At 36.1% G+C, this 24,576-nt stretch overlaps 2 protein-coding genes across 2 annotated transcripts in view; one reads left to right on the forward strand and one right to left on the reverse strand.

Moving 5' to 3' along the window:
• Positions 1-182: 182 nt before the first annotated feature.
• LOC106165749 (large ribosomal subunit protein mL40) lies at positions 183-5,227 on the reverse strand. Its single transcript, XM_013544081.3, has 6 exons — positions 5,064-5,227; positions 3,714-3,809; positions 2,979-3,149; positions 1,927-2,035; positions 1,502-1,588; positions 183-1,100 (listed from the first exon to the last, which is right to left on the reverse strand). The coding sequence occupies exons 1-6, from the start codon at positions 5,105-5,107 to the stop codon at positions 957-959; spliced, it is 651 nt and encodes a 216-aa protein (XP_013399535.2). The 5' UTR covers positions 5,108-5,227; the 3' UTR covers positions 183-956.
• A 70-nt stretch (positions 5,228-5,297) lies between these two features.
• Positions 5,298-24,576, forward strand: part of LOC106165766 (DNA polymerase epsilon catalytic subunit A) — a 30,372-nt gene continuing 11,093 nt past the window's right edge. The window contains exons 1-42 of the mRNA XM_087017362.1: positions 5,298-5,473; positions 6,085-6,208; positions 6,700-6,780; positions 6,982-7,119; positions 7,338-7,492; positions 7,944-8,021; positions 8,247-8,379; positions 8,663-8,881; positions 9,095-9,180; positions 9,376-9,495; positions 9,817-9,877; positions 10,176-10,247; positions 10,568-10,681; positions 11,686-11,898; positions 12,202-12,309; positions 12,669-12,797; positions 12,984-13,086; positions 13,247-13,393; positions 14,116-14,261; positions 14,595-14,743; positions 15,103-15,195; positions 15,391-15,535; positions 16,079-16,279; positions 16,631-16,783; positions 17,115-17,240; positions 17,568-17,656; positions 18,036-18,138; positions 18,460-18,540; positions 18,889-19,020; positions 19,400-19,633; positions 19,809-20,018; positions 20,411-20,543; positions 20,743-20,839; positions 21,267-21,405; positions 21,618-21,724; positions 22,116-22,244; positions 22,489-22,658; positions 22,890-22,962; positions 23,229-23,316; positions 23,735-23,910; positions 24,048-24,162; positions 24,408-24,556. Of these exons, the coding sequence (XP_086873488.1) occupies positions 5,409-5,473; positions 6,085-6,208; positions 6,700-6,780; positions 6,982-7,119; positions 7,338-7,492; positions 7,944-8,021; positions 8,247-8,379; positions 8,663-8,881; positions 9,095-9,180; positions 9,376-9,495; positions 9,817-9,877; positions 10,176-10,247; positions 10,568-10,681; positions 11,686-11,898; positions 12,202-12,309; positions 12,669-12,797; positions 12,984-13,086; positions 13,247-13,393; positions 14,116-14,261; positions 14,595-14,743; positions 15,103-15,195; positions 15,391-15,535; positions 16,079-16,279; positions 16,631-16,783; positions 17,115-17,240; positions 17,568-17,656; positions 18,036-18,138; positions 18,460-18,540; positions 18,889-19,020; positions 19,400-19,633; positions 19,809-20,018; positions 20,411-20,543; positions 20,743-20,839; positions 21,267-21,405; positions 21,618-21,724; positions 22,116-22,244; positions 22,489-22,658; positions 22,890-22,962; positions 23,229-23,316; positions 23,735-23,910; positions 24,048-24,162; positions 24,408-24,556 (5,384 nt within the window). The 5' untranslated portion in view covers positions 5,298-5,408. The remainder of the gene's footprint in view (positions 5,474-6,084; positions 6,209-6,699; positions 6,781-6,981; positions 7,120-7,337; positions 7,493-7,943; positions 8,022-8,246; positions 8,380-8,662; positions 8,882-9,094; positions 9,181-9,375; positions 9,496-9,816; positions 9,878-10,175; positions 10,248-10,567; positions 10,682-11,685; positions 11,899-12,201; positions 12,310-12,668; positions 12,798-12,983; positions 13,087-13,246; positions 13,394-14,115; positions 14,262-14,594; positions 14,744-15,102; positions 15,196-15,390; positions 15,536-16,078; positions 16,280-16,630; positions 16,784-17,114; positions 17,241-17,567; positions 17,657-18,035; positions 18,139-18,459; positions 18,541-18,888; positions 19,021-19,399; positions 19,634-19,808; positions 20,019-20,410; positions 20,544-20,742; positions 20,840-21,266; positions 21,406-21,617; positions 21,725-22,115; positions 22,245-22,488; positions 22,659-22,889; positions 22,963-23,228; positions 23,317-23,734; positions 23,911-24,047; positions 24,163-24,407; positions 24,557-24,576) is intronic.

Raw genomic sequence — 24,576 nt, forward strand, 5'->3', positions numbered from 1 at the left:
TATAAAATGACATCTTATCAGCAGATAAATAAACATGATGAACATACTTTTTGGAATTGTAGAAAAGATTTCACTTATTAACAATGATTTAACTTTCCACATACAACAATGAATTTGTCATGCATGACTGCAATCCAAATTATAAGGAATTGAAAATTTTAAATCATTGATAATAAACAAAATGACAGTAATTCATAAATTTATTAACTGTGATAACAAATGAAATATCATATACATTTCAACTTTTCATAATTAGGCAAGCTTTGAGATGTTTGTTTCTTTTTAAATTCTATGTTTTTTAGAGAGCGCGCTACTAACAACTTATATTGCATAACTGCACATGACAATCTTCAGACTATTTACATATCATGAAAATAGCATAATTCTTTGTGCATGTACAAAAAGCTTCAGCACTTTGAAAAGAGTGTTTTGCACCTTTGTCCAAATGTGTCTGTGCTTTATCTGGCATTTCTCAGTACCAGCTATAATGAAAGCTTTTTTTCTTATCTGAGCCACATAACCGTTAATTCCAATGATGAAAATTCCCAGCAATTATACCATATAATTATTCAAATCTATTCTTCTCTGATACATGATTACTTCATCACATGATTGAATTCAATTTTTTTTTTCAATTCAAGAGAATAGTTGATCTTGGAAACTGCTGGGAAATAAGAAGAAAACTTTAAGTTGGAATTTTGCCCACAGCCTATATTTCCACTTCAAGGGAGATCTGCAAGTGCTGATGCCTGATATTTCAGTCCAACTTCAAATCCAAGACTACCCAGAATTGAAATTTTTGTTTCCTGTTAAAACCCAGTGTCTGTTTCTTACATTTTTTCCCTATTAAAAATCCCTCAGTTCTTCAATCCGTATTTCTAGTCATAACCAAATTGCTGAATTCAGATGTCAGACATTTCCGATCCAATCCAATGCAGTACTGAATGTAAAGGTGCTTATATTTTAAACTGTTTTAATTCCTCTGGCGTTTCATAGGTCGGAGTGGCGTCCTCCCAAAAGCCATCTTCTGGCTGGTATCCAGGGATGGGCGGGGAGTGTTTGGGTCCTTTGAAGGTGTACGGTGTCAACGTCTTGTCAGGCTGAAAAAAAATTTTTTTTTTTTGTAATATTTCACATTGTATCTGTAATTATGAAATACAGATCTATTTATCTGACAGGCTTTATGTTGCTGTGTTAATTTTTTAATCGCCGTTGCTGCAGTGTAGTGTGCAGCTGCTACTAAGGATTGGACATTTTAAAATGCTTAACATGGCTTTGTCAATAGAAAGTTATTACAAATACAACTACAAAAAAGATCGCTGATATGAATGTGGAAGGGTATTTTTTGCCCTTGGGGAAACACTGAATCCAAGAAGGCATGGAAAAAAAAGAAAAAAAAAAAAAAAAAAAAAAAAAAAAAATATATATATATATATATATATATATATATATATATATATAATTGTTGTGTCCTAATTGTACCAAGAAAGAACAAACTCACCTGTATAGCTTTTTGATATAATTCTTCAGATTCCTTTTGTAGCTCTTGGAGTGCCCTGTCTCTAGATGCTCTAGCTATGTTAATCGCCTAAAAATTTAATATGAAATATAATAAATAACATAGTAAATATAAAAAACATATAACTTGGAAGAGTACAAAGGAAAAGTCTAACTACTACCGAGTGAAGGAAAACATGGCCTTGAAAGTATATAATTACAGGTATTTCTCTAAGTGTGAGTGAATGTTATGTGAATTTTTTATTATCCTGTATTTGTTATGTATTGAGCCAATAAAAAAATCTGTTGGAAAGTCATTGCCAGTAGTCAAAATATGCCACAAGACTGCTGAAGGCCCCAAAATTTGTTGTGAACTATATTCAGACCTACATTCCATAAAGGGCTCCTTAGTTCAAGTAACACACTCACTTTATTAACTTTCTTGTGTTCAATAAATCTGTATCTGCTCCAGTCTCGTAGTAAAACAGCACGCGTCTCCTGTGCCTCTGGGGTGATAACGGACCATCGTGCTCTCGTCCTACAAAACACAATTAATGACGATAATAAAACCAAACAGATGCAGTTTAAAAAAATTCTGAAGTGATTTTCTGATAGTTAAAGGGATAACAACTCGTCATTTTGGCCAAAAAAATGGATTTTCCTGGGTAAAGGACAATTTTCCCCATACTTCCCAATGGTTATTAATAATAATAATAATAATAATAATTTATTAAGATTGCAACCCAGTGGGTTGAAGTTGTATGTAGAGTGTTAAGAAAGTTATAATGAAAATAAAATGAATATATGCTTGAAAAAAACTGAGTTAAAAGACTGCTAACTGAACTTTAAAATTATTGTACTGAGGATAAAAGACAACATAATACTATTGGAAATTTAAAAGTGCATATGGAAAAAAAGAGCATCGGAATCTGTCGGTCTTAAATTTTGGCACTTTGTATCTATTGTTTGATCTTAATCCATTTCTACATTCAAAGTCACTCTCTGGTTTTCTGTAATATTCTCTTAAGAGATTATTACAAAGTGTAGCCATCTATGGAGATCACATGATATGATAGCAAGCACAAATTCTAGAAAAATTGCCTTATCTACAGTTTTTGGTGGTACAATGAATTTATTATATTTCTATGAGCTGTTTACAATGCATTTATTGTGAAATATGGATAACTAATCGAACAGTTGTTATCCCTTTAATATTTTTGGTTGTACAATTACTCACAAATTTTAAACATTCCACTGATTAAAAAAGAACCCTTCTCACTTTTCAGAATTTTAACTTTTTTATGCATTTCTAAAAAAAAAAAAAAAAAAAAAAAACAATTAGCACACTTTTTTGTTCTTGCGATAAGCAATGCTCCTAACAAACTGTATTTAACATTTGTATTGATTATCTCCTAATCATTCATCAATTACACGTTAATTTGAAAAGTAAATTTTAAAAAAATCAACAAAGCTTTCCATACATTAGTTGGGACTGCAGCTGCCAGTTGTCCACTTCTTCTATAGGTTTTTTCTGACCAGCATTCTTTTCTAATCGTCTCATGAGCTTCTCTCTCTCTTTCGCCAGCTTCTCCTGCCTGGCTGGAGTCAAAATACGATGGTCTACGTGCACTTTCTTTACTGGTGGCCCTGAACTGAAAAGTTAAGGCAAAGATGGTCTTTTAAAAGTAGTATCCTTGTTCAGAAAGTAGTATCCTTGTTCAGGAAGGTGAAATTGTGAAATAGAATTTTCAGCAATTTTGCAGTATCTCCCCTTCCCCGTCATATAACTCTGAGATATTTAATATCTTTTCTAAATTTATTTTGTGTGGCGACTTTGAGCAACTTCTCAAATAAATTAGTCTGGCAATTCATTTATTAATTTTAAGATGTTTTTAGCGTGAAACTTTCCAATATCACGTGAGCTGAGGTTATTGCTGGGGCAAAAATTTGCTGAAATCTTGTTGGTCAAAGAACTTGGTTTCTTTAAAAACGATAAAAATTAAGTAAGCAAATTTCCACACTAATCTATTTGAATAACAGAGACATTGATCAAAGTTACCACAGAAATAAATTTTTATTTCTATTAGCATTAACAATTACAGTTATATATATATATATTTTTTTTTTTGGGGGGGGGGGATACTGCAAAAGTACCAATTTTTCATTGTCCTGTGTTGTGTCAGATGATTGAAGTAAAGCAGCTCTTTTTTCCTTACCTGACTTGCAAAGAAATTCTAAAGCAGTCTGGTGTGCTCTTGGTAGAAATTGCTCTTGTTATATAGCTTCCTGGGGAACATCGCAAGATAAATAATCTGGAAGAAAATTTAGAAATATTTGTTATTTTACATAAAGTTAAGCAACACAGTGGTGTGATTTTGTTCATGTAACTGGTAAGTCAAAACTAGTAAAGAAAACACTTAATTACCGCTAGTTAGAATGATCTTCCACTAGCACTCATGTTCAAATATTTTAATTAACTGCTGTGTTGTTTGTGCTCTACCCCAGAGTTGCTCAGCTGAAGATAGCCTAGCAAGAAATTTACATTTGGCCATCTTATTGATGATTTTGATATGTAACGATTAGAGGTGGGGGGTGGGGGGGGGGGGGTTGTAGATGCAGGTTTGTTAGCTTGGTGATAGAGCACTCGCAAAATAAGAGAGTATCTGTGTTCAATCCCTTGATCTGTGTTCTTATTGACGATTTTGATATGTATCGATTGGGGGGGGGGGGTGTAGACCCAGGTTTGATAGCTTGGTGATACAGCACTCGCAAAATAAGAGAGTATCTGTGTTCAATCCCTTGATCTGTGTTCTTATTGACGCTTTTGATATGTATCGATTGGGGGGGGGGGGGGGGGGGGGTAGACACAGGCTTGATAGCTTGGTGACAATCCCCAGTCGAATCAGGTACTTTCTCCCAATATCACTTCATTGCCATTGGCGACAAGGTATTAAGGCTTCGTTCACATGGAAAGTCTATTTTCTAAAAATCTGTTTTCTATTTGCGGTATCTTATGATCACGGTCTGTGTTCTGAATATCCCGCGGCATAATTACTGGCAGCGTGAGCCAGTTACTTATAGTATCTTATAGTAACTGGCTCGTGCTGCCAGTAATTACGCCGCGGGATATTCAGGGCACAGACCGTGATCATAAGACATACCGCGAATAGAAAATAGAATTTAGAAAATAGACATTGCATGTGAATGAAGCCTACGTTTCTCACTCTCAGTGGTGTTTTTCTTCTGCTTTGTGTCTTTCTGGATTTGGTGGGGGGATGAAGTCACTGGCAGGGATAGATCCGGCTTCGATAGCTCAGTGGTTAAGAACTTTAACATAAGCGAGCGTCTGGGTTGGATACCCGGTCGAGTGAATGTATTTTCCCCGTTACAGCACAGCACAAAAAAAGCTGTGCTGAAATGCTGCATGTGCTGTCAATGCCATTAGACAAGTCACAAACAAAACAGAAAGCATCACATAAAATATTTGCTGATATTAGTCATAAATTATTTCTAGCTTATATAAACATGTAGATCTCGATTTCAACTCAACTAAACATTGACGTTACCTTGAAAGTTGCACTGCGGCCTTTTGCTCCGTGGATAGCGCCATGTTGTAAGTCGTGACCTTCAGCTTCGGCTTTTTCCGCCATCATAAAGTTTTTTTTTTTTGCAATTCGTCATATATAAAAATATATATGATAAATGTATGAAATATGAGCATGGTTTAATTATAATAGTTACTCAAATATATTGAGTTCTATAAACACAATTAAAAAATTATTAAAAACGAAGGGCTACTCGTGACGTCATACATTTTTGACCTAGTTTCGTGTTCCCGCCAAAAATAAATAATACGGGAACACTTATTTTTGTCCATCAAAATCTGAAATGGAAATAGAGTCATAAGCAGAATGGTTTTACAGAACAGTGGAAAGTATCACGCGGAACCTTCGGGAAAAGAGGATGGTGGGAATAGGTATGTGGAAACACTTTGCTTAGAGGTGTTTTTGTTGTGCTGTCGGGGTGAACGTAGAGAGGTGCTTGTGGAAATCTAGTCTAGTGATCATTCATGGGCACCGATCATCCACTGATTTAGGTTCCATCGGCACTGATTTAGGAGGTAGCGTTTTTCTAAAAAAAACGCCAATATACTTATGATGATGGAATGGTTTGACTCGATGCACACTCGCCCCAGAACTTCTCCTTGAGAGACACAACAAATGGCAGTGTGTGTGTGTGTTTGTGTGTGTGTGTGTGGGGGGGGGGGGGGGTCAAAAGTACGATACCCTCTTTACTTTAGGTTGTAGGAGCAAAGGTATGGGTGTTTTTGTGTAAAAGCTTTGTGCTTATGTTGACTACTCTTTGAATTTCTAAAAATGAGCAAAAAGGCAGAAATGGAATGAATCTATTTTGGCATGGACAGTATAATTCCTTGGTGGACTGGTTGTAACATTATCTTTATGCTCAGTGATCGAGGTACTACCAAGTAGGAATTAAGTTACAAATAGAAACCAAGGGAGATGAACTAAAACTGTCTAAATTACATACCCATAGCAACACAATAACATTATTTTCTTCCTATCCCAGGGAGGACTCCACAGATAAGCGACTCCGAAGAGCCCAATTCAACGAAGAAGTTGACATACGCTTTGGATATGACCGCCATAAAGACACTTATGAAAAAGTTGGCTGGCTTATCAATATGCATCCGGTATGCTAAGAGATAGATTTATCGATTTATTTATTTATTGGTCAAATTAACTAGTGGAGGCATGCTTATTTAATTTATTATCCACTGACACAAATTCGAAAGAATGAACCTTTGGATTGAATTTGGAAGAATACCAGTAGATATATGCATTGAAAACATGATGTCAAATGAGACTTACAAGTATGAGGCATCTCTGATGTTGTTCATTTAAAACCATAGGGAGCACAAGCTGCACACATCAAAAACAAAGTTTTGATATTGATGACCTCTGTGAAATTCACTGTAGCATTGTATTAGTATGTATATGTATATCTAAGTGTATTTATCTATTTTATTATATCAAATTTATTTATAATATCTAATTATATATAAAATTGATATAATATCAATTATATTATTATCTATCAATTTGTCAATCGATTTGTATTATAATTGATAACATATATATTTATCATTATATTATTATTAGAAATATCATTTGTTTTGTTCAGGGGGATGTATTGGATGAAGACAAGAAGTTGGTCAGCGCAGTGGATTATTACTTTGTGCAAGATGATGGAGGGAGGTTTAAGGTATTTGAACTGTTAACCTTAGCATCTGATGAAGTGCTCACCAGTCTGCAGCTTGGTTCTGCAGCTTGGTCCTTGTTCACCTACTGGTCTCATGTAGTACTTTAATTTTTTGTTAATATTATTTTGTTCTACTTGATACAGGGCAGATTCTTCAATATACTTTAATATTCATTGAAAACTTCCATAATTTCAATATTGCAGGTATCACTGCCTTTCAAACCTTACTTCTACGTGGCAACCAAGGCCAACTGTGAGCGTGAAGTCGCCTCCTTCCTGATGAAAAAATATGCAGGCAAGATGGCGGCTGTTGAAACTGTAAACAAGGAGGACTTGGACCTGGTAAGGCACAGACTTGTAGAATTTTTTTTTAAATTGAGTATGAAAATCAAATCATAAAGCTTTTAATAATAAAGAAAAGATATATGTGCTTTCAGTATTTCATGTTCATGCCTTACTTTTAAGTCAATTGTAAAGTTCCTATTTTCAGTTTCATTGGAACAAAGTAATCTTGTTAATTAGAGATACTGTACGTGTACACTGTATGTACTTGTTTTCAGCATAACCATCTGGTGGGCCTGAAAAGGACCTACTTGAAACTGTCATTCAGTTCTGTGGAAGATCTGATGAAGGTGAAGAAGGACATAAATCCCGCTGTGAAGAAAAATAAAGACCGGGCAAAATCTCAAGATGCATACAGTGAAATGTTAACAAGGTAAATCTTGGGTTGAGCAGAAAATATATTGGGCTTAATCTAATCATTTTACAGCTGACTGGGCCACAGTTGACTTGCTTACTTTGGTAGCTGTCACCAGTGAGAGTAAAAAGTATTTGAAGAGATCACAGTTTGCTTTTGGGCTAAGTTAGAAGATGAAAATTAGAAAGAACAATTGAAATCAAAAAAAAAAGAAGAGGGTAAGCAACCCTGTAGATTATTTGTGAAATACCACTAAGCAAGTATTCTTAAATCCATTGCAATCTCTGTTAAGTATCAAATGCGTTGCTTTAGTTAACTTGATTTTACTGTATGTTGTCATTTTTGTGCCCCATGCATGCACTTGTGGCAAATGGCTGTATTGCATCAGCAATATTTGTGCATGTTGTCCATTCATTGTTTACACATATATGCATATACATATACATATACCTGATATTGTATATTGCAGTCATCTGGCAGGAGACACTGGGTCCAGTGTGATGTCCAAGAAGATAGCAGACCAGATGGAGAATATTATAGACATCAGGTACAGCGGATGCTATGTCTATATAATTTTCTTATTGATTTTCTGTTTGGCTTGACTGCCTGTAAAAGATGTAAGGCTATGTTCTGAGTGGGGAGTGTGATACACCTTATATTGAAAAAAAAATCAAGGAATTTTTTTCGGTCTATTAATAATGTTCATTAATTATGTGCAGTAATAATGTGCATTATTATATTATTTATTTATTTATTTATTTATTTATTTAAGAGAGCATGATGTGCCATACCATGTGAGGGTATCCATAGATAAGCGTATCCACATTGGTCATTGGTATGCAGTCAGGGGAAGAGGAGCGGGCCCTCCAGAAATACGGAGGAGGGAGGACCTTGTGGAAACCCCTGTAAATATAAAGTTATTGATATTTTGGAGACCCCTTTACAAACTTGTTTGGGCATGGGTCTTGTTTTTTAATCTTTAATTGGCAAAAATGATTTCTTAAAATGATAATGAACATTGGAAGAATGTTTTTAATTATAGAAAATCTTTAGTTGCATTTATTTTTCTTATGGCAGCAAAGTGCTTATAATATAAAATATGCAATTTTAAGCAAAAAATGAGCACTTTTAAGATAACATAAATTCCATTGACTGCCCCTTGTAAAATGTGTATCCCCTGCCTTGCAGGATCCAGTTGTATTGGCGTATGATATAGAGACGACCAAACTGCCGCTAAAATTCCCAGACTCTTCCACAGACCAGATCATGATGATATCGTACATGATAGACGGTCAAGGTTATCTGATCTGTAACAGAGAGATTGTAGCACAGGACGTGGAAGATTTTGAGTACACTCCGCGTCCAGAATTTGAAGGACCTTTCATTGTTTTCAATGAACCAGACGAGGTGGGTCAAGTTGCAGTTCTGCAGCAAAGTAAATTATGTGTTGTGATTTGGTGAAATGAAAAATATTAGGTTAGTATTCATAGTTAATATGCTACATGTATGTAACATTAAATAAAACTTCTGTTTTCTGTATCTTTCTTGTTAGATTTTCTAGTGATAGATGAAATTTAGAGTGATTTGTGAACACTTTTCAAATTCCGTTATTTCTTTCAGATGGGTACAATTCAGAAATTCATCGATCATATAATAGAAGTGAAACCCAATATTTTTGTCACATACAATGGTGACTCGTTTGATTGGTGAGTGTGTAGTTGATGGATTTGATCACTTTCAGTTAAATCTTTTTCTAGTGTCTTTGAAAACCCTTTAAGTAACTATATAATTTTTATGGCAAGCTAGACGTCGTGGAAATTTCAGATGTGATTTCTTTATTAACAAGGTATCTCCTATCGATAATCTTTCAACATACTATGGTTTGATTTTATATTAAACAGGCCATTTGTTGAGGCCAGAGCCGCCTTTCACAGCATCGATCTGGAGAGGGAGATTGGGTTTGCCAAGGACAGTATGGGGGAGTACAAGTCCAGACCTTGCATACACATGGACTGTTTTAGGTAGACATAATAAAATGTGTTATATTTTTCTTAGATAGTAAAAGTTTAGAAATGGGATTTTTTTAACCCTTCACATTATGTCTTTTGTTTTAATGCATGTAATGCTGAGAAAAAGTACAGAAGCTGTTTTTTCTTTAATTTTTTTTTTCAGTAAAACAAAATATGGTTTGATTTGACAGTTTTTTTTTACTGAAATTGATCAAATGTTCTACATGTTTGATAGTTTGTAAGTGTTAAAGGTCACAGTTTTCAGTTAAGCTTAGTGTGATAAATCTTACCTAAACGAGATGAGTATTAAATTACGTATCTTATTTCTCCCAGGTGGGTGAAGAGAGACAGTTACTTACCTGTAGGAAGTCAAAACCTGAAGGCAGTGGCAAAGGTGAGAATAAACAAATTTGACTTGAATTGTGGGTGGAAGCTTATCTGAGTTTAGTAAATGTTATAATGGTATAGAAATGATATTATTTGTACAGAATTCTGGGTCTAGGACATAAAAATTTCTTTCCATTTTCTGGGCACATTGCATTTTTGGAAAAAAGGAAAAATAAAATCAGAAATAAAAAGGCGAACTTTTGGTCCACCAAAGAATATAGGACAACATTACTTGGGATGGAGGAGATATAAAGCTTTACTATTATTATTATTATTATTATTATTATTGCTAATTTTTCCCCCAGGCTAAGTTGAGATATGACCCAGTGGAATTAGACCCTGAAGAGATGTGCAGGATGGCCAATGAACAACCACAGGTGAAGTTTTACAGCTTTGATTTGTTTAAGAAATACAAAAGCAATTTTCTCATACTTTCAAAGGAAAACAAGAAAGTTATTAACGAGAGCTGATATGGGTACATTTGCTAAATAAGCACAAAAAATGATTATAAAAATCTGTATTATGTGCTGCATACAGCTTCATCATAATGAAAAAAAACAGGGAAAAAAGCATATAAAAAAGGGGTACAAATTTTACGTTATAACTTAATAGGCCTCAAACCATTCTTCATTGTTAAGAAAACTTACCCATTTCTTATCCTTTACTTTGTACTCACTCCTGTCCTGTGTATTCACAGGTACTTGCCAATTACTCGGTGTCAGATGCAGTGGCCACGTATTACTTGTACATGAAGTATGTCCATCCTTTCATCTTTGCCCTGTGTACTATAATCCCCATGGAACCAGACGAGGTGAGTGTTACTGACCTCCTATACTGTATTTTTCTGTGTATATGTATGAGTGAATGCTTTAAAGATGCATACAAAGTCAATTTTTTGTCACAAAAACCAACCAAATGCCAGCATATAGTTTCAAGTAGTATAACTAAAAGAATTACCAAAAGGCATTGTTTAATTTTACCCGAAAATGATGTTTGAACGGATTTTTCTGCTGGCATTCTAAGCTGCATGTCAATGGGTCAGGAAAGTAGGTCACGAAAGTAGGTTAAATTTACAACCAAAAAATTAAAGAAAGGAGCAGTATAAAGTTTTTTTATGGCTGATTGAGTGATCTATTCAGTTTATCCCTTGGCATGTCGAATTTATTTGAGTCATATAAGAATCTAGTAGAAGTGGTTTACATGTGTTACTGGGAATCCAAGCTCCACCGATGCTTGGTTCGTATGTACCTTTAAGTGATCCTGCTGAATTAGAAACTGGGAATATGTATCAATCATATTCTGGTATGTGGTAAAATTAAATGACTAACCCATGTTGCAGTTTCAACCTGAGTGGCTTCACTATAGGTAGTGACCAGGGTGAACTGGTCACCTCATCTTGCCACTAGTCTAAGGTGTGTGAAAGGTTTTGTACTGTACAGTATGTTGTAGTGAGGGTTACCATATCTTGTATACATGTGCATGCATGGAGATACGCACACACACACACACACACGCACACACACACATGCACGCACACACATCAACCCACACAAGCGCACACACACACACACACACACACAAATACACAAACACACACACACACACACACACACAAACACACACACACACACACACACACAGGGAAAGAGAGAGAGAGATCTCATTAGATCAAAGCACCTAGATTTGGTGAGTGGAGAAGGGGGGGGTCTTTTTCTGAAATCAACTGAATGTAGGTCACCTCTAAGTCTTTTTGTTGTTTTCAAATTGATATAATAATTTCTTAAAAGACGTTTCCTTTCATGTCACCTCCCTCAGGTACTACGTAAAGGCTCCGGCACTCTCTGTGAGGCACTATTGATGGTCCAGGCTTACCACGCCAACATTGTCTTCCCTAACAAACAGGAGCAAGTGTTCAATAAACTCAGCGATGACGGCCATGTTCTTGACACAGAGACCTACGTGGGTGGTCATGTTGAGGCTCTGGAGTCTGGAGTCTTCAGGGCAGATATTCCATGTCGATTTAGAATGGTAAGGACACGCGTGTTTGGTATTTTGTAATGATTGATTATTTGAATTTCAACATCTCATGAAAGGGGTGGAGTGTAAAATTATAGTAAATTTTAAATAATATTATGATAGAGGGCGTGGGGGATGGAGAGTGTTAAAAAGATTTGAAAAGATTCAAAAAGAAATAATAATTAAACTATCATGATGAGGCCAAACTTAAAAAAAAAATACATTGAAACTTCAAAATTATATCATAATTCAAAAATGAATAATTTGTATGTTAATTTATATGATCTAAATATAAAACCTTTTGGTTGTATTAAGGTTCCAGAGGCATTTCAAGGGCTGATAGATAAAGTAGAGAAAACCATGAAGCATGCCATAGAAGAGGAAGAGGGAATTCCTTTAGATACTGTCACTAACTTTGATGAAGTAAGTACTGTCAAAAGGGAAGAGTTCTCAAAGCAATTTATTTAACTGCTATATTTTTCATGTATTTTAGTACCCAGTTCCAGTACACATAAGTTATTGAGAAACTTTGACGAGTCTGTTCTTTCTTCATCAAATGTCATTATTTTGAAGTGTGGAAATCAAGTACATAAAGACTGTAGCTATGACTGGATTTTTTTTACAAATAATGATTTTTCATCTTTGTGTATATTGTTATTTCATGATACCATTTCTTCCAAATAATTAAAGGAAACCAGGATATTAAAGTAGCATTTTTAAACAGTTGCATTATACATACACATTTACAAATATTTTCTTACAACTTCTTTTTTTTTTACAAGGTTTGTGCAGAAATTATAGAGAAGCTGTCTAGATTGCGTGACTGCCCAAACCGTTTGGAAAACCCAATAATTTACCATCTCGATGTGGGTGCCATGTACCCTAACATCATCTTGACCAACAGATTACAGGTAAGGGCACTTGTCCACGTCCAGTTCTTTAAAATTATTTTACAAAACAAGGACTGCTGATGTTATGTTTAAGTTGTTTTAATCTAGAGAAAATAGGGCATGCACAGAATTATTATTATAACAATACCCTTAATTTATACTGATATAAATGATAAATTGATGTTATGTTTGGTGTTTATATTGTAGCCGTCAGCCAATGTAGACGAGGCCACGTGTGCTGCGTGTGATTTCAACAGACCGGGGGCACTGTGTCAGCGAAAAATGACCTGGACGTGGAGAGGGGAAGTCAGTAAGTGCTACAGATATATGTATGATATGGAATTCAATCCTCGGTAAAGGGTGTGACTGTTATGGTAGAATCTAGTATTATAATTATTTTTTTCCTCTTATGTGATATTATAAGTCATCTATGATCTAGCATTCACTCTCTCATTTCTTCTCCCCTTCAGTGCCTGCGTCCCGTAGTGAATATCACCGTATTCAGCAGCAGTTAGAAAATGAAAAGTTCCCCCCTGCCTTTCCCGATGGTAAACCCAGAGCCTTCCATGAACTCTCCAGGGAAGAACAGGCCAGTTTTGAGAAGAAGCGACTTGCAGGTTGGTTAGCTGGAGTCTTATGTTCCTTGGGATTACTGTAATAATGTCTCCACTTATAAAATGGAAAGTTTTAATGATGGGAGTTCCAAAATGAACAGAATTTAATATAAATTATAAGAATTGACCACTTCAGAGAAATTTAGAAGAGATAAACATTAAGGAAGGACAGGAAAACTCAGTTTTTTTTTCATGAAGGAGTTCATTGTAGTCTGTCTTGGAGATAGTGCTGTCCCCTGGTAGGCCGTCACAGCTGCAACTGTTGTGAAGTGACAAACATTGCACTGTGAATCGGTCTGTTGGTGGCCATGTTAACACAGCTGGACTGGATTTGGGATGAGGCAAAGAAAGTCTGAAACAACGAGAGATGATGTGATATTGTAAAACAAAATATGGTTACTTGTGAGTTTTACAAGCAAAGATGAAAAGTTTTAAGTGTTTTTGATGAAAATACATGTCTTTTATTAAAAACAGAGATCTTTAAGTAAAAATGTTGGCAAGACCCAAACTAGCGTTATTTCATGGGGAACTGTGGCTAACAAACATGCTATAAACAAGTTGGATCTGATGGATTGAATTTTGATTATCTTATTAAAAGGTAAACTAAAGGGAAATCTCCATAGTACATTTTGGATACGTTATCCTTAGTTTCAAAAATGGATAATACCTGACCCAGAATACAAAGAGTTTTATAACACAAAGTGATGATATTTGTTTCCATGCAGATTACTGCAGAAAGGCCTACAAGAAAACCCATGTGACAAGAATAGAGGAGAGAGTGGCCACGGTGTGTCAGAGAGAAAACTCGTTCTACGTCGATACAGTCCGTGCTTTTAGGGACAGGAGATACGAGTTCAAGGGACTTACAAAGGTTGGTCATGGAGGAAGGGGCCCCTTGAAGGAAAAAAGGGGTCCCCAATTCTTTTAATCCCTTAGTTAAAGTATATGTTTGAAAAGTTGATGTGATTTGGCTGTTTTTAATTACAAGTGACATGAGACGAGTCCTTGACTTTCAGTTTGTGTGGGTCAGATTTCTCTGAGTTTGTTATTGGCATTTTTATTTGAAAAAGAAACTTTAAAAAAAAATTTTATCATTTGCTCTAATTAAAGAGCATTCTGTCTATCAGAATTTTAAAGTTGTCTTTTTCTTCCTTTGAGATTTTTGTAAATTTTTTCTTTTTTTTTTTTTTTTCTTGACTTGTAGGTGTGGAAGAACAAGGTGTCAGAGGCCGAGAAGAAGAAGGATCCTGCGGAGATCAAAAGAGCCAATGGTTTGCTGGTGCTCTACGACTCCTTGCAGCTGGCACACAAATGTATCCTAAACTCTTTCTACGGCTACGTGATGAGGAAAGGGTAGGACTTGTATTATGACATTTCATCAAACCTGTTCTTTTTTCTTCATGTATTTAAATTTTTCTTCAATGGTTTTTTAAAGAGATTTTAATTGTTCAGGAATTGGTGTCAAAACTGCACACTGTTATATAGCTGCTCTTATTCCTGTATGTACTTTGTACCATTAAAATGGCCTCTCAGGAGGGATTGCACACACACACACTAACACACACTTCGTCTTTTTTGGAGCCAAAAGCATCATTGACCTAAGCTGCCCCCTGGACCCAGTGTCATATTTTCCAACTATTTCACTAAATGGCAATCTCATTCCTGCTTGATCTTTTGATAATGATTTTAAGTTTGTGTATTTTCTAATTCAGTGCTCGCTGGTATTGCATGGAGATGGCAGGCATTGTGTGTCACACTGGAGCCAACATTATTATGCAGGCAAGAGAGCTGATTGAACAGATTGGGTAAGAAATGGGGATTATGGAAATTTTTAAAATCACTCATTAAATGAGAGTCCATTGAAAAAACTGGGCAAGAAATAGAAATTATGGAGATTTCTATACGGCTGATTAAATGAGATAAGAAATGGAAATTGTAGACAGCAACATTTTTATCTGTAATTGATAATTTAGTAAATCCAGTGCTTGTCTTGGTTGCAGGAGACCTCTAGAGTTGGATACAGATGGAATTTGGTGCATTCTGCCAGCATCCTTTCCAGAGAACTATGTCATCAAGACGACAAACCCCAAGAAATCCAAAGTGACCATCTCCTACTCTGGTGCTATGTTGAACATTATGGTCAAGGTGGGGTCCAGTGTCTGTAATTGAAATATTTATACTAAATATGACTTGAGATTACTTCTTAGGAAATCCTGTAGAAAAATGAAAAGTTTGCAGCAATATTGCTTAAAGTTTGGGGCAACAAGTTTGCGGGAGTTTGCAAAAAAAAATTTTTTGCTGCTAATTTGCAGTCATATTGCAGCAAATTCGTTGCAATTTTGCAGCAGGCCTGATATTTTGCTACGGGTGATTTATATGAAAATGTAGATACCAGCATATATATATTATTTTTGAACACAATGAAGTTTTTAAAATTTTGAGTGCTTGAAACTAAACAGAAATAACTGATGTTTTACCAGTGTAAGATTTTGATTTGCTTAACTTTAAGATTATCCGGCTGCTATTTTGTTACACATAAAAAGCAATTTTTCCTGTAATATACACGTACATGGATAGTGAATCTGTTACACCAAAGATACCATAGTTTAATCTGTAGTTCTTAGCCAAATTAAATTACTTTTATATTTAATATTTTATATCAAATTTTTTGTTCATTTCTTCCCACAGGACAGCTACACCAACCCTCAGTATCATGAACTGGTGGACCCCAAAACCCTGAAGTACGAGGTGCGAGCTGAGAACTCCATCTTCTTTGAGGTGGACGGTCCGTACCTGTCCATGATACTGCCCGCGTCCAAGGAGGAGGGGAAGAAGTTGAAGAAGAGATACGCTGTGTTTAATTTTGACGGCTCGCTGGCTGAGTTAAAGGTTGGTGTCATATATCTGTTACAGTGTGTATATATATATATACATGTACATATATATAGAACAGATTCAGAAGTTCAATTGTCTATACACAGTGTGACATATATAAAAAGAGAAATTAACTGAATCGCCTTTTTAAGAGAACCCCAATCATTCCAATAAATGGTGAAGGATCATGGAGGAAAAAAGTGGTTTCAGTTTTTTACATACATCAGATTTCGTAGGACTATTTGAGAGGTTTTGCTTGTTGTTATGGAAATGCTTCTTCTCTGTTTTTATATGGCAGAATCACAACCTTTTTTTGTTACTCAGCCTGTTCATATTCAGCTTACAATTTGAGTTTTTTTTTTCCAGGGTTTTGAAGTAAAGAGAAGAGGAGAGTTGCAGCTCATTAAGATCTTCCAGTCCTCTGTATTTGAGGCATTTTTAAAAGGCAGTACAAGAGAGGAGTGTTATGCCTGTGTTGCCAAAGTTGCAGATTACTGGTTAGATGTCTTGTACAGTAAGGTGAGAATTTACAGATATCGGCAAATGAGAGTTAAGAAAAAATCTTGTGGACTATGCCTCTTTGGCTGATCTTCCGACATAAGTTATGGAATTTCTGTCAGCCATTCTTCTTGGGAGCTTACTGACTAAAATTACGTGGATGACAATCAGTGGAAATCTATTACATCTGAAAGAAATGTAAAAGCAATTAAAAGCACAGAGAAATGTGAATATGATCTTGATTTTAAGGAAATTGTGTCAAAAACTCTGACCACAATCATTTTCTAATAGAATGTTCCTTACAAACAATTATTATTTACATTATTTGTAATTTTTGCCATCCACATTCCAGGCAGCAAACATGCCTGACTCGGAGCTGTTTGAGCTGATCTCAGAAAACAGAAGCATGTCAAGGAAACTTTCAGACTATGGTGGCCAGAAATCCACCTCCATCAGCACTGCTAAAAGACTGGCTGAGGTGAGCCAATTCGCGGGGCTGGTGTTACAAAGAAATTTAGCCAAAATTATGTCTGTTGTTGTTCAATTTAAGGGAATATTGTACCCTTTTATGACAGACCAATACCAAAACTTTTTAGTGGACAACCATAGATTTATCCTGAACTGTTGCAGACTAAATGCAAACTGTGAGTTTGAGTTAATTGGTTTTTTGACACATACATTACACATACTCATATTTTCTTTTTAAGGAAAGAACCTTCTTTTTAGTGAAGCTGTCAGTAAAATATGTGGCAAGATCTCTACATTTTTTATTTCATTTTGAATCTTAAACTTAATTATTTCCCAGTTCCTAGGTGACCAGATGGTGAAGGATGCTGGACTGGCATGCAAGTTTGTCATCTCCAAGAAACCAGAGGGGTCCCCTGTCACTGAGAGGTGCGGAATATGAGAAATATGTGTGATAACCATCCAGCAAGTGAAATGTAGCAGTTTTGATAAATATTCTGCAATGGAAGCCTCTCTAGATGAGGGTTGAAAAAGGAGAATTATGTTTGATAATTATCCAGTTGATAAGTAATATTACAAGGAAGTGTAGAACAATTTTTGCTTGTTGAAAGGTTTCATTTGTAAGCAGATGAAATATTGATTGGTAAACTTCGTGTTAATTTCTCATGCTATTAAAAAAAGAACTTTGACATTTTGCACTCATTTGTAACTGATTGACAACATTTTGTACAACGTATGTCAAATATCCTATCTCATCTGACAGACTGTGTTTCTTACATGATATATATTTTAAAATATTTTGTTCCAGGGCCATTCCGCTGGCCATCTTCCAGGCAGAACCTGGAGTGAAGAAACATTACCTGAAGAAGTGGCTGAAGAGTCCTTCCATGTCTGACTTTGATATTAGAGCTGTAAGTCTTCTGTCTGTTTGTACGTCTGTCTGTCTGTCTGTCTGTCTATGACAGCATGTGTGATTGTGTAAAAGAGGGGATTTGAAAAAGAAGGGAAAGGATGAAACTGTGTGTGAGTTTTATGAGAGAGAGAGAGAGAGAGAGAGAGAGAGAGAGAGAGAGAGAGAGCAGTTTGTCAGCTAGAAATAATTTTCTTACAGCTATGGTTATTATATCTGTAAACTTTCTGACTGTTTGTGTGACATGCATTATTGTGTAGAAAAAAGTAAGAAGAAAAAGTCTCTTGAGCCCCTATGTAACTTCATTATTCTCTTCCTTCAGATCTTGGACTGGGAGTACTACATAGAAAGACTGGGTAGCTGTGTCCAGAAGATTATCACAATTCCAGCTGCTTTGCAGGGGGTATGTTTGTAGATTTTGTAGTTTTAATTATCACACTTTAAAACTGCCAGTCTCCATTATAGGAATGTTTCGAATGGTAAAAAACTAGTAACTAGGAACTTGAAAACAGGTGTACAGATAGTAATTTTTTCATTGGCTTCGGATATGGTAAATACATTAGTGATTGAGTGAGAAAGTATTTAAAATTTTTAGGAAAAAAATAATTTTTACTACTGCATTAAGGGTATAATGCTCATTGTTTCAGCCTAGAGGTTGAAACTTCTTTAAAATTCTTGGAACTTCATCAGCCCAGGTGCAATTGGTTGATTTAATGTATCTGTCCTAGAACTGTTATACTCCATTTCCTAGGTTGCCAATCCCGTCCCCAGGGTGCGCCACCCAGACTGGCTTCATAAGAAACTCCTGGAGAAGAACGACATCTATAAGCAGAAGAGAATCAATGAAATATTTGCCCCAGTTCCTAAGCCTAATCCTCCAGAGGTATGTAGTCTACAGTGAAGGTCATATACCTGTAGTGTTTGTGGAGACTGAAAGTGCATATTTGGACATAAATGTGACAATCGGAAACATATGCCAGTGAAATTTTATGAATTTGAGGGATTGTATTTTACAAAATACTTTGCCCATAGTGTGCTCAAAGATAGCTGAACAGGTTTCATTTGCAAGTCTTTTTTATATTGATCATTTATTTACTCATTGTACTGGAAATTATTTTTTAAAGATGTCTAGAATAAATAACGTTTACTTATGTGTTAGGGATAGTAATCACTTACTTTGGAAAAAAATTTATATTTGAAACAGCTACATGTAGGTTTTACTCTGTCTGAATTTATAATTTATCATCATTGTATATCCCCAGGAGAGCTCAGAGAGCCCAATGGACACCTCCCAAAATGTGGGGGACATTGAAGATATCGGAGATAAAAGTCACAAGAAACAAAATGGCCTCCATTTAGTGTCTGTCACCACAAATAACCGCAAACGTGGCCGCGGGGATGCCGAGAGTTCACAGGGGGGCTCTCAGGAGGATTCAGACCTTACGAAGTCTTGGAGAGAGGTTCTTGGAGCACCGCCGCCACTGGGGAAGACAAAGGTAAAACTGTGCAGACGTACAAATAGTATAAATCAAAAGATTGCACTCCAGGACTATAAAAATGTATTAAAAAACCCCTAAATAAATGATCTACCGACTTTGTTAATAGAGAGTCACCGTATTACCCATCTTTATCGATTTTTGTCTGACATTTTTCCTTTTCCCTGAAATTCAGGAGGAGCACAGGGCATGGCTGGAGTTTCACAAGAAAAAATGGGAGTTCCAGCGACGCCAGAGACAGCAGCAGCAGAAACGCAGGCGTCTTGATACAGGATTTGAGCCTACAGGGGGCAGTGTGATAAGGAGCGGGCCAGCAACAGGTTTGGGGGGATTTTTTAGGAAGACTGCCAGAGCCATGTTTGACCTCCCCTGGCAGATTGTCCAGGTAATGGAATGAGTGAAACTAGGTTTCTTAGAAATGAAGAAAAAAGGAAAAAATGTGTTGATTAATGCTTTTGAATTTTTCAAACTTTTAACATTCCCTTTTTTCAAAGAATTATTTTTGTTACAAAGAGTGTTTTTTTTTTGGACTCAAATTTTCAGAACTTTTAGATTGTTTTTTCAGACAAAAAATTGTCAAAAATATGTCAGATTTGTTCAGATTTAGTAAATAGTTACTTTAGCCAAAAGTGAAATGTAATGACATCTGCACTGTTCTCTTATTCAGCAATTCATTTTACTGTCTTAACCAAAGATGCCATCTTCCCTATGTTCTTTCACCATTCAGCAACTCATTTTCATATCACCATAGTAACCAAAGCTGTTTTCTATTTATAGATAGCAGAGACTGGTCATCCTGGATTGTTCAGACTGTGGGCGTTAATAGGGACTGACCTCCATGCTATCAAACTGACCGTCCCACGGATATTTTACGTCAACCAGAAGTCGGCTAAGGAGGGAGAAGGGCAGAGTAAGTTTTACAGTTTTTTTGGCATTTTTAAATGTCTCATCAGCAAGTTAAAGTGAAAAGTAGATATGCTAATGGGGAGATTGGCAAATTGTTTATGTGGAGATAATTTGTTATGTACTTTAACAAGGTGAATACATGTAGATGTTTTAATGATGGGTTAAAGTCAGCAGTGCCAAACAAGGTGGTTTTTCTGTTTCAGTGTGGAGAAAGGTGAACAGAACCCTGCCCAGGTCCCATCCAGTGTTCAACCTGTACGAGTACAACGTTCCTGAGGATGTGTATCTGGAACATATAAAGTGAGTGTCAGTGAAACTCAAGGCACTATGCCACAGGTGTTCTAGCATTTGAATCAGAATATGGTTTGATCTTAATTATGATACTCATGTAAATTAAAAGTAACAGCACAAGGATTGAAGTCTACATTTCTAGTGTTACAACTTCAAGACAATTTTTCTGTCTACTTTCATCTTTTGACTTATTATATCCTTTTGTTGAATGGGGGTCCAGGGAGTGAGAAAACTGCAAATAGTTCCTGGAGGAAGGAGTTGCACCATAATGATTTTCAAACTCTCATTTTCATCAAGATAATTTATCTGACAGATTGACATATGTCATTATTGTAGTTTAATAACCATAGTCATTGTAATAACATGCAGATTAAGATAAAAAAAGATATCAAAACAATAACAAGGATCATCCATTCATTTTCTTGTGTGTCTTCAGTGAGATCAGTGCGGACCTGTCATCACCTGACATCGAGGGTGTCTATGAGACCCATGTTCCTCTCAGTTTCCGTGCTCTCGTCAAGCTGGGATGTGTCGTCACTGTGAACAAAGAGTTTATCAAACTGATGGGAGGAAGGGTGAGTTGTGTTTGATATTCTCACTGGTTAGAATATTGTATTTGGTACATATAAAGATTCACCATTGCTCTCTTTACTGTGCAACTATTTCAAACAAAGCAAATAAAAGCAGTGCAGCCTCTTACTTATTATAAATGGCATGACTAAGAGTAATTTCAGTTCTTTGTTTTTCTTTTTAGTTTGTGAATAGTTCTTTCTTTCTTTCTTTTTAGGAACCAGAAACCTTTGACATAGAGCACCTGGATTTCAGGACCCTGGCTCAGTTCCCGTACTTAGAACCAGGCTCCATGAAACACATCTATCTATACCATCATGTGTGGTGAGACTGAGCTTGAAATTTTCATACAGTTAATACTTGTTTAAAATGTCCAAAGAAAAGGGGCATTTTAATTACAATTACATTACAATTAAAATTGTAGTGGATGTTTATGGAGGAGTACACTTTTTATCCTAATAATTGTTTTGTAGTGGAAATTAGAAATGGATAAGCAAAAGGTGACAGTGTATCAGAGTCCTAATATAGTGGTGATGCTAATAATAATATATTCTATTTTATTTTTGGGAATGTTATTTTAGTTCCATCTCTGAAATGAATAGTTGGCTGTACAATGTTTCTGTTCTAATAAATAAATAATAATGTCACAGGACCTATTATTTTTCCAGCCTTTTTCAGCTGTATAAATGTGAAATTAAATTGTTTTTCACTTCAGTGGCCACAAGATGATATTTGGTCTGTTTTTCCCCATGTCCAAGAAGGGGTCAGTGTTTGTGGTGGACACAGTGAGAAGTAACCAGATGCCCAACATGACCGCACTCTTTAATGCTGAGAGGAACAATAAGTAAGACAGCAGTGGAACAAAGTTCGCCTGGAGATTTAAAGAGAAATATTGAGATAACTATGGAGAGAGATAACTTTTAAATAATAATCATTGGAAATATAATTCATTTGAAATGCTCATGAAAATTTAAAATTTGGAAAATACCAGGCAAGTTGCTGAAATATTCTGTATTAATCTTTTATTCCTGTTCCTAAATAGAATCATGTTAACCTTCCACTGAGTAAAATCAATTTTGTTTTTGTAGAGTGACCAAATCAAACATGGCCGAGGAGTTGTTACCAGCAGCAGGTCACACGTTTGACGTGCGTATTGAGACAGACGTACGTCAGGTCCACAGAGCCATACAGAGGCTGCTGTCAGCTTACAAGGACGAGAAAAGAGGTGCCACGCTGATAGCTGTACAGTCCCCCCACGGTATGGAGGTCTTTTGTGACAATAATAATAACTGTAGCATTAAAATTAAATGACAGCACTATCCTGGGAGAGGGCATGATAAATGATTTTTCTGTAAAACAACTATAACTGCATGTTCAGTTTCAAATTGAATATTTTCCTAGGAGTAAACTTTTTAGGACCAGTGGTCTCTGCATTGTTGTGGAATGTAAGATTATTTGTATGTCTTATATATCCGTTTTGTTGTTCCAGATTTCCAGCACTTAACCAGTGCCATGCCAGGTCTCACTGACTTCCCTATGGTGCCAGTTCACTACCTGGATAGGTGAGTTGCATTCTCTTCTCTTTTCTTTTTCCTGCCCCATCTCTCTCTCTCTCTCTCTCTCTCTCTCTCTCTCTCTCATTTCTCTTCTTCAACAGGATGCTCATTTCACAGAATATCATAATTAATGGCAGTATAATGTGACTAATTCATTACAATATACGAGGACAATATTAAACTATAATTAAAAAAACAACATTAACAACAGCAAAAAAAAAAGGAAAGAAAAAACAACCTCGACAACAACAAAAATGTGTGTGATCTTCCAGCCCAGAGTTGTACAGTGTTCTGGACTGGCAAAGGATGGGGTCACGGAGGATGGTACAACATTACCTCAACCTGGAGATTGTGCTGCAGGTAAATATGGTGGTGTGGTGCTTGTGCTGCTACTGTAAAAAATCCATATTGAAAGCAAGTCAGTGTTTGGAATGTTCTAATTGTTATTCTGTTTTTGCATCAGCAAAGGAGGAATCTTGTACTAGTGTCTAGTAGTCTTCCATGTTTCAATTCATGAAAAATCTCAACTGTTGTCAACACTTGAAGCCATATTTTACTGTTTAGACTGCACCTTCATTGCTGCTAAGACAGCTGCCTATTTCCGGTTAGACCTGAGACCTATTTCTCGACTTTCCTTTGTGGTATTTGGGAATGTTTTCATTTCTGATACTGGAAAACTTTCAAAAACACTTAAAACAAAGGTCACCTAATAATTTGGCTTTCTGAAACCCACCATTATTGATGAAAGAAAATCGTATCAAAAATCTTCCATTTTCAGACCATGATGGAGCAGTGTCGCTACTTCCACATTCCACTTGGTAATATGCCCAAAGACCCCACCATGTTTGGCTGCGATCTGTTTTTTGCGCGTCATCTTCAGAAGCACAATCACGTGCTTTGGTGTTCGCGCTCAGAGAGGCCTGATCTGGGCGGGAAGGAGGCAGACGACAATAGGTACTTGTAAATCTCTGTAATTTAGCAGACTGCAGGAAACAATATGGTCTTATTTGGGTACTGTAAATTCAGATTTGTGGCTTCAACAAATTAAATAATTATCAACAATGGAACTTATATTGAAAAATTTATTTCAGGCTACTTACAGAATTTGAAGAAAGCAGTAGCATCGAGATCAACAATTCTGGAAGTTACTCTACAGTCTGTATAGAGCTAGATCTGGCTAGCCTTGCTGTCAATACCATTCTAGAGGTAATATTGTTTGTGTGTTTGTAATAGAAATTTCAGTATTTAATTGCACAGTTTCATTAAGGTCATCAAAAATAGCTCTTAATGGGTGCCAAATAGCAGCTTTGTGAAAAAACTAGACTAACATGATTCATATGATTTCATCATGTAAATTATTGTCACAACCCCCACCATCCCCATCTAAAAGGCCTTAGAGCCATTTTTTCCTAGTTTTTTCCTTACAACCCAAAATCGTCTCTGTATTCCAGTCTCAACATGTCAATGACTATGAGGGCGCCAGCCTGGTTAACTTCGACACCACCCCCCAGGTGTCGCTAGAAGACATGGTGCAGGGTCAAGGTGCGGCCACCATGTTGGCCAGCTATGATGAGACGGCCCTCTGCTCCGCCACCTTCAGGTACTTATGCTAACAACAGT

The sequence above is a fragment of the Lingula anatina genome, chromosome 7 (genome assembly GCF_051362555.1).
Source record: "Lingula anatina isolate TDL-2025a chromosome 7, LinAna3.0, whole genome shotgun sequence".
NCBI lineage: Eukaryota > Metazoa > Brachiopoda > Lingulata > Lingulida > Lingulidae > Lingula > Lingula anatina.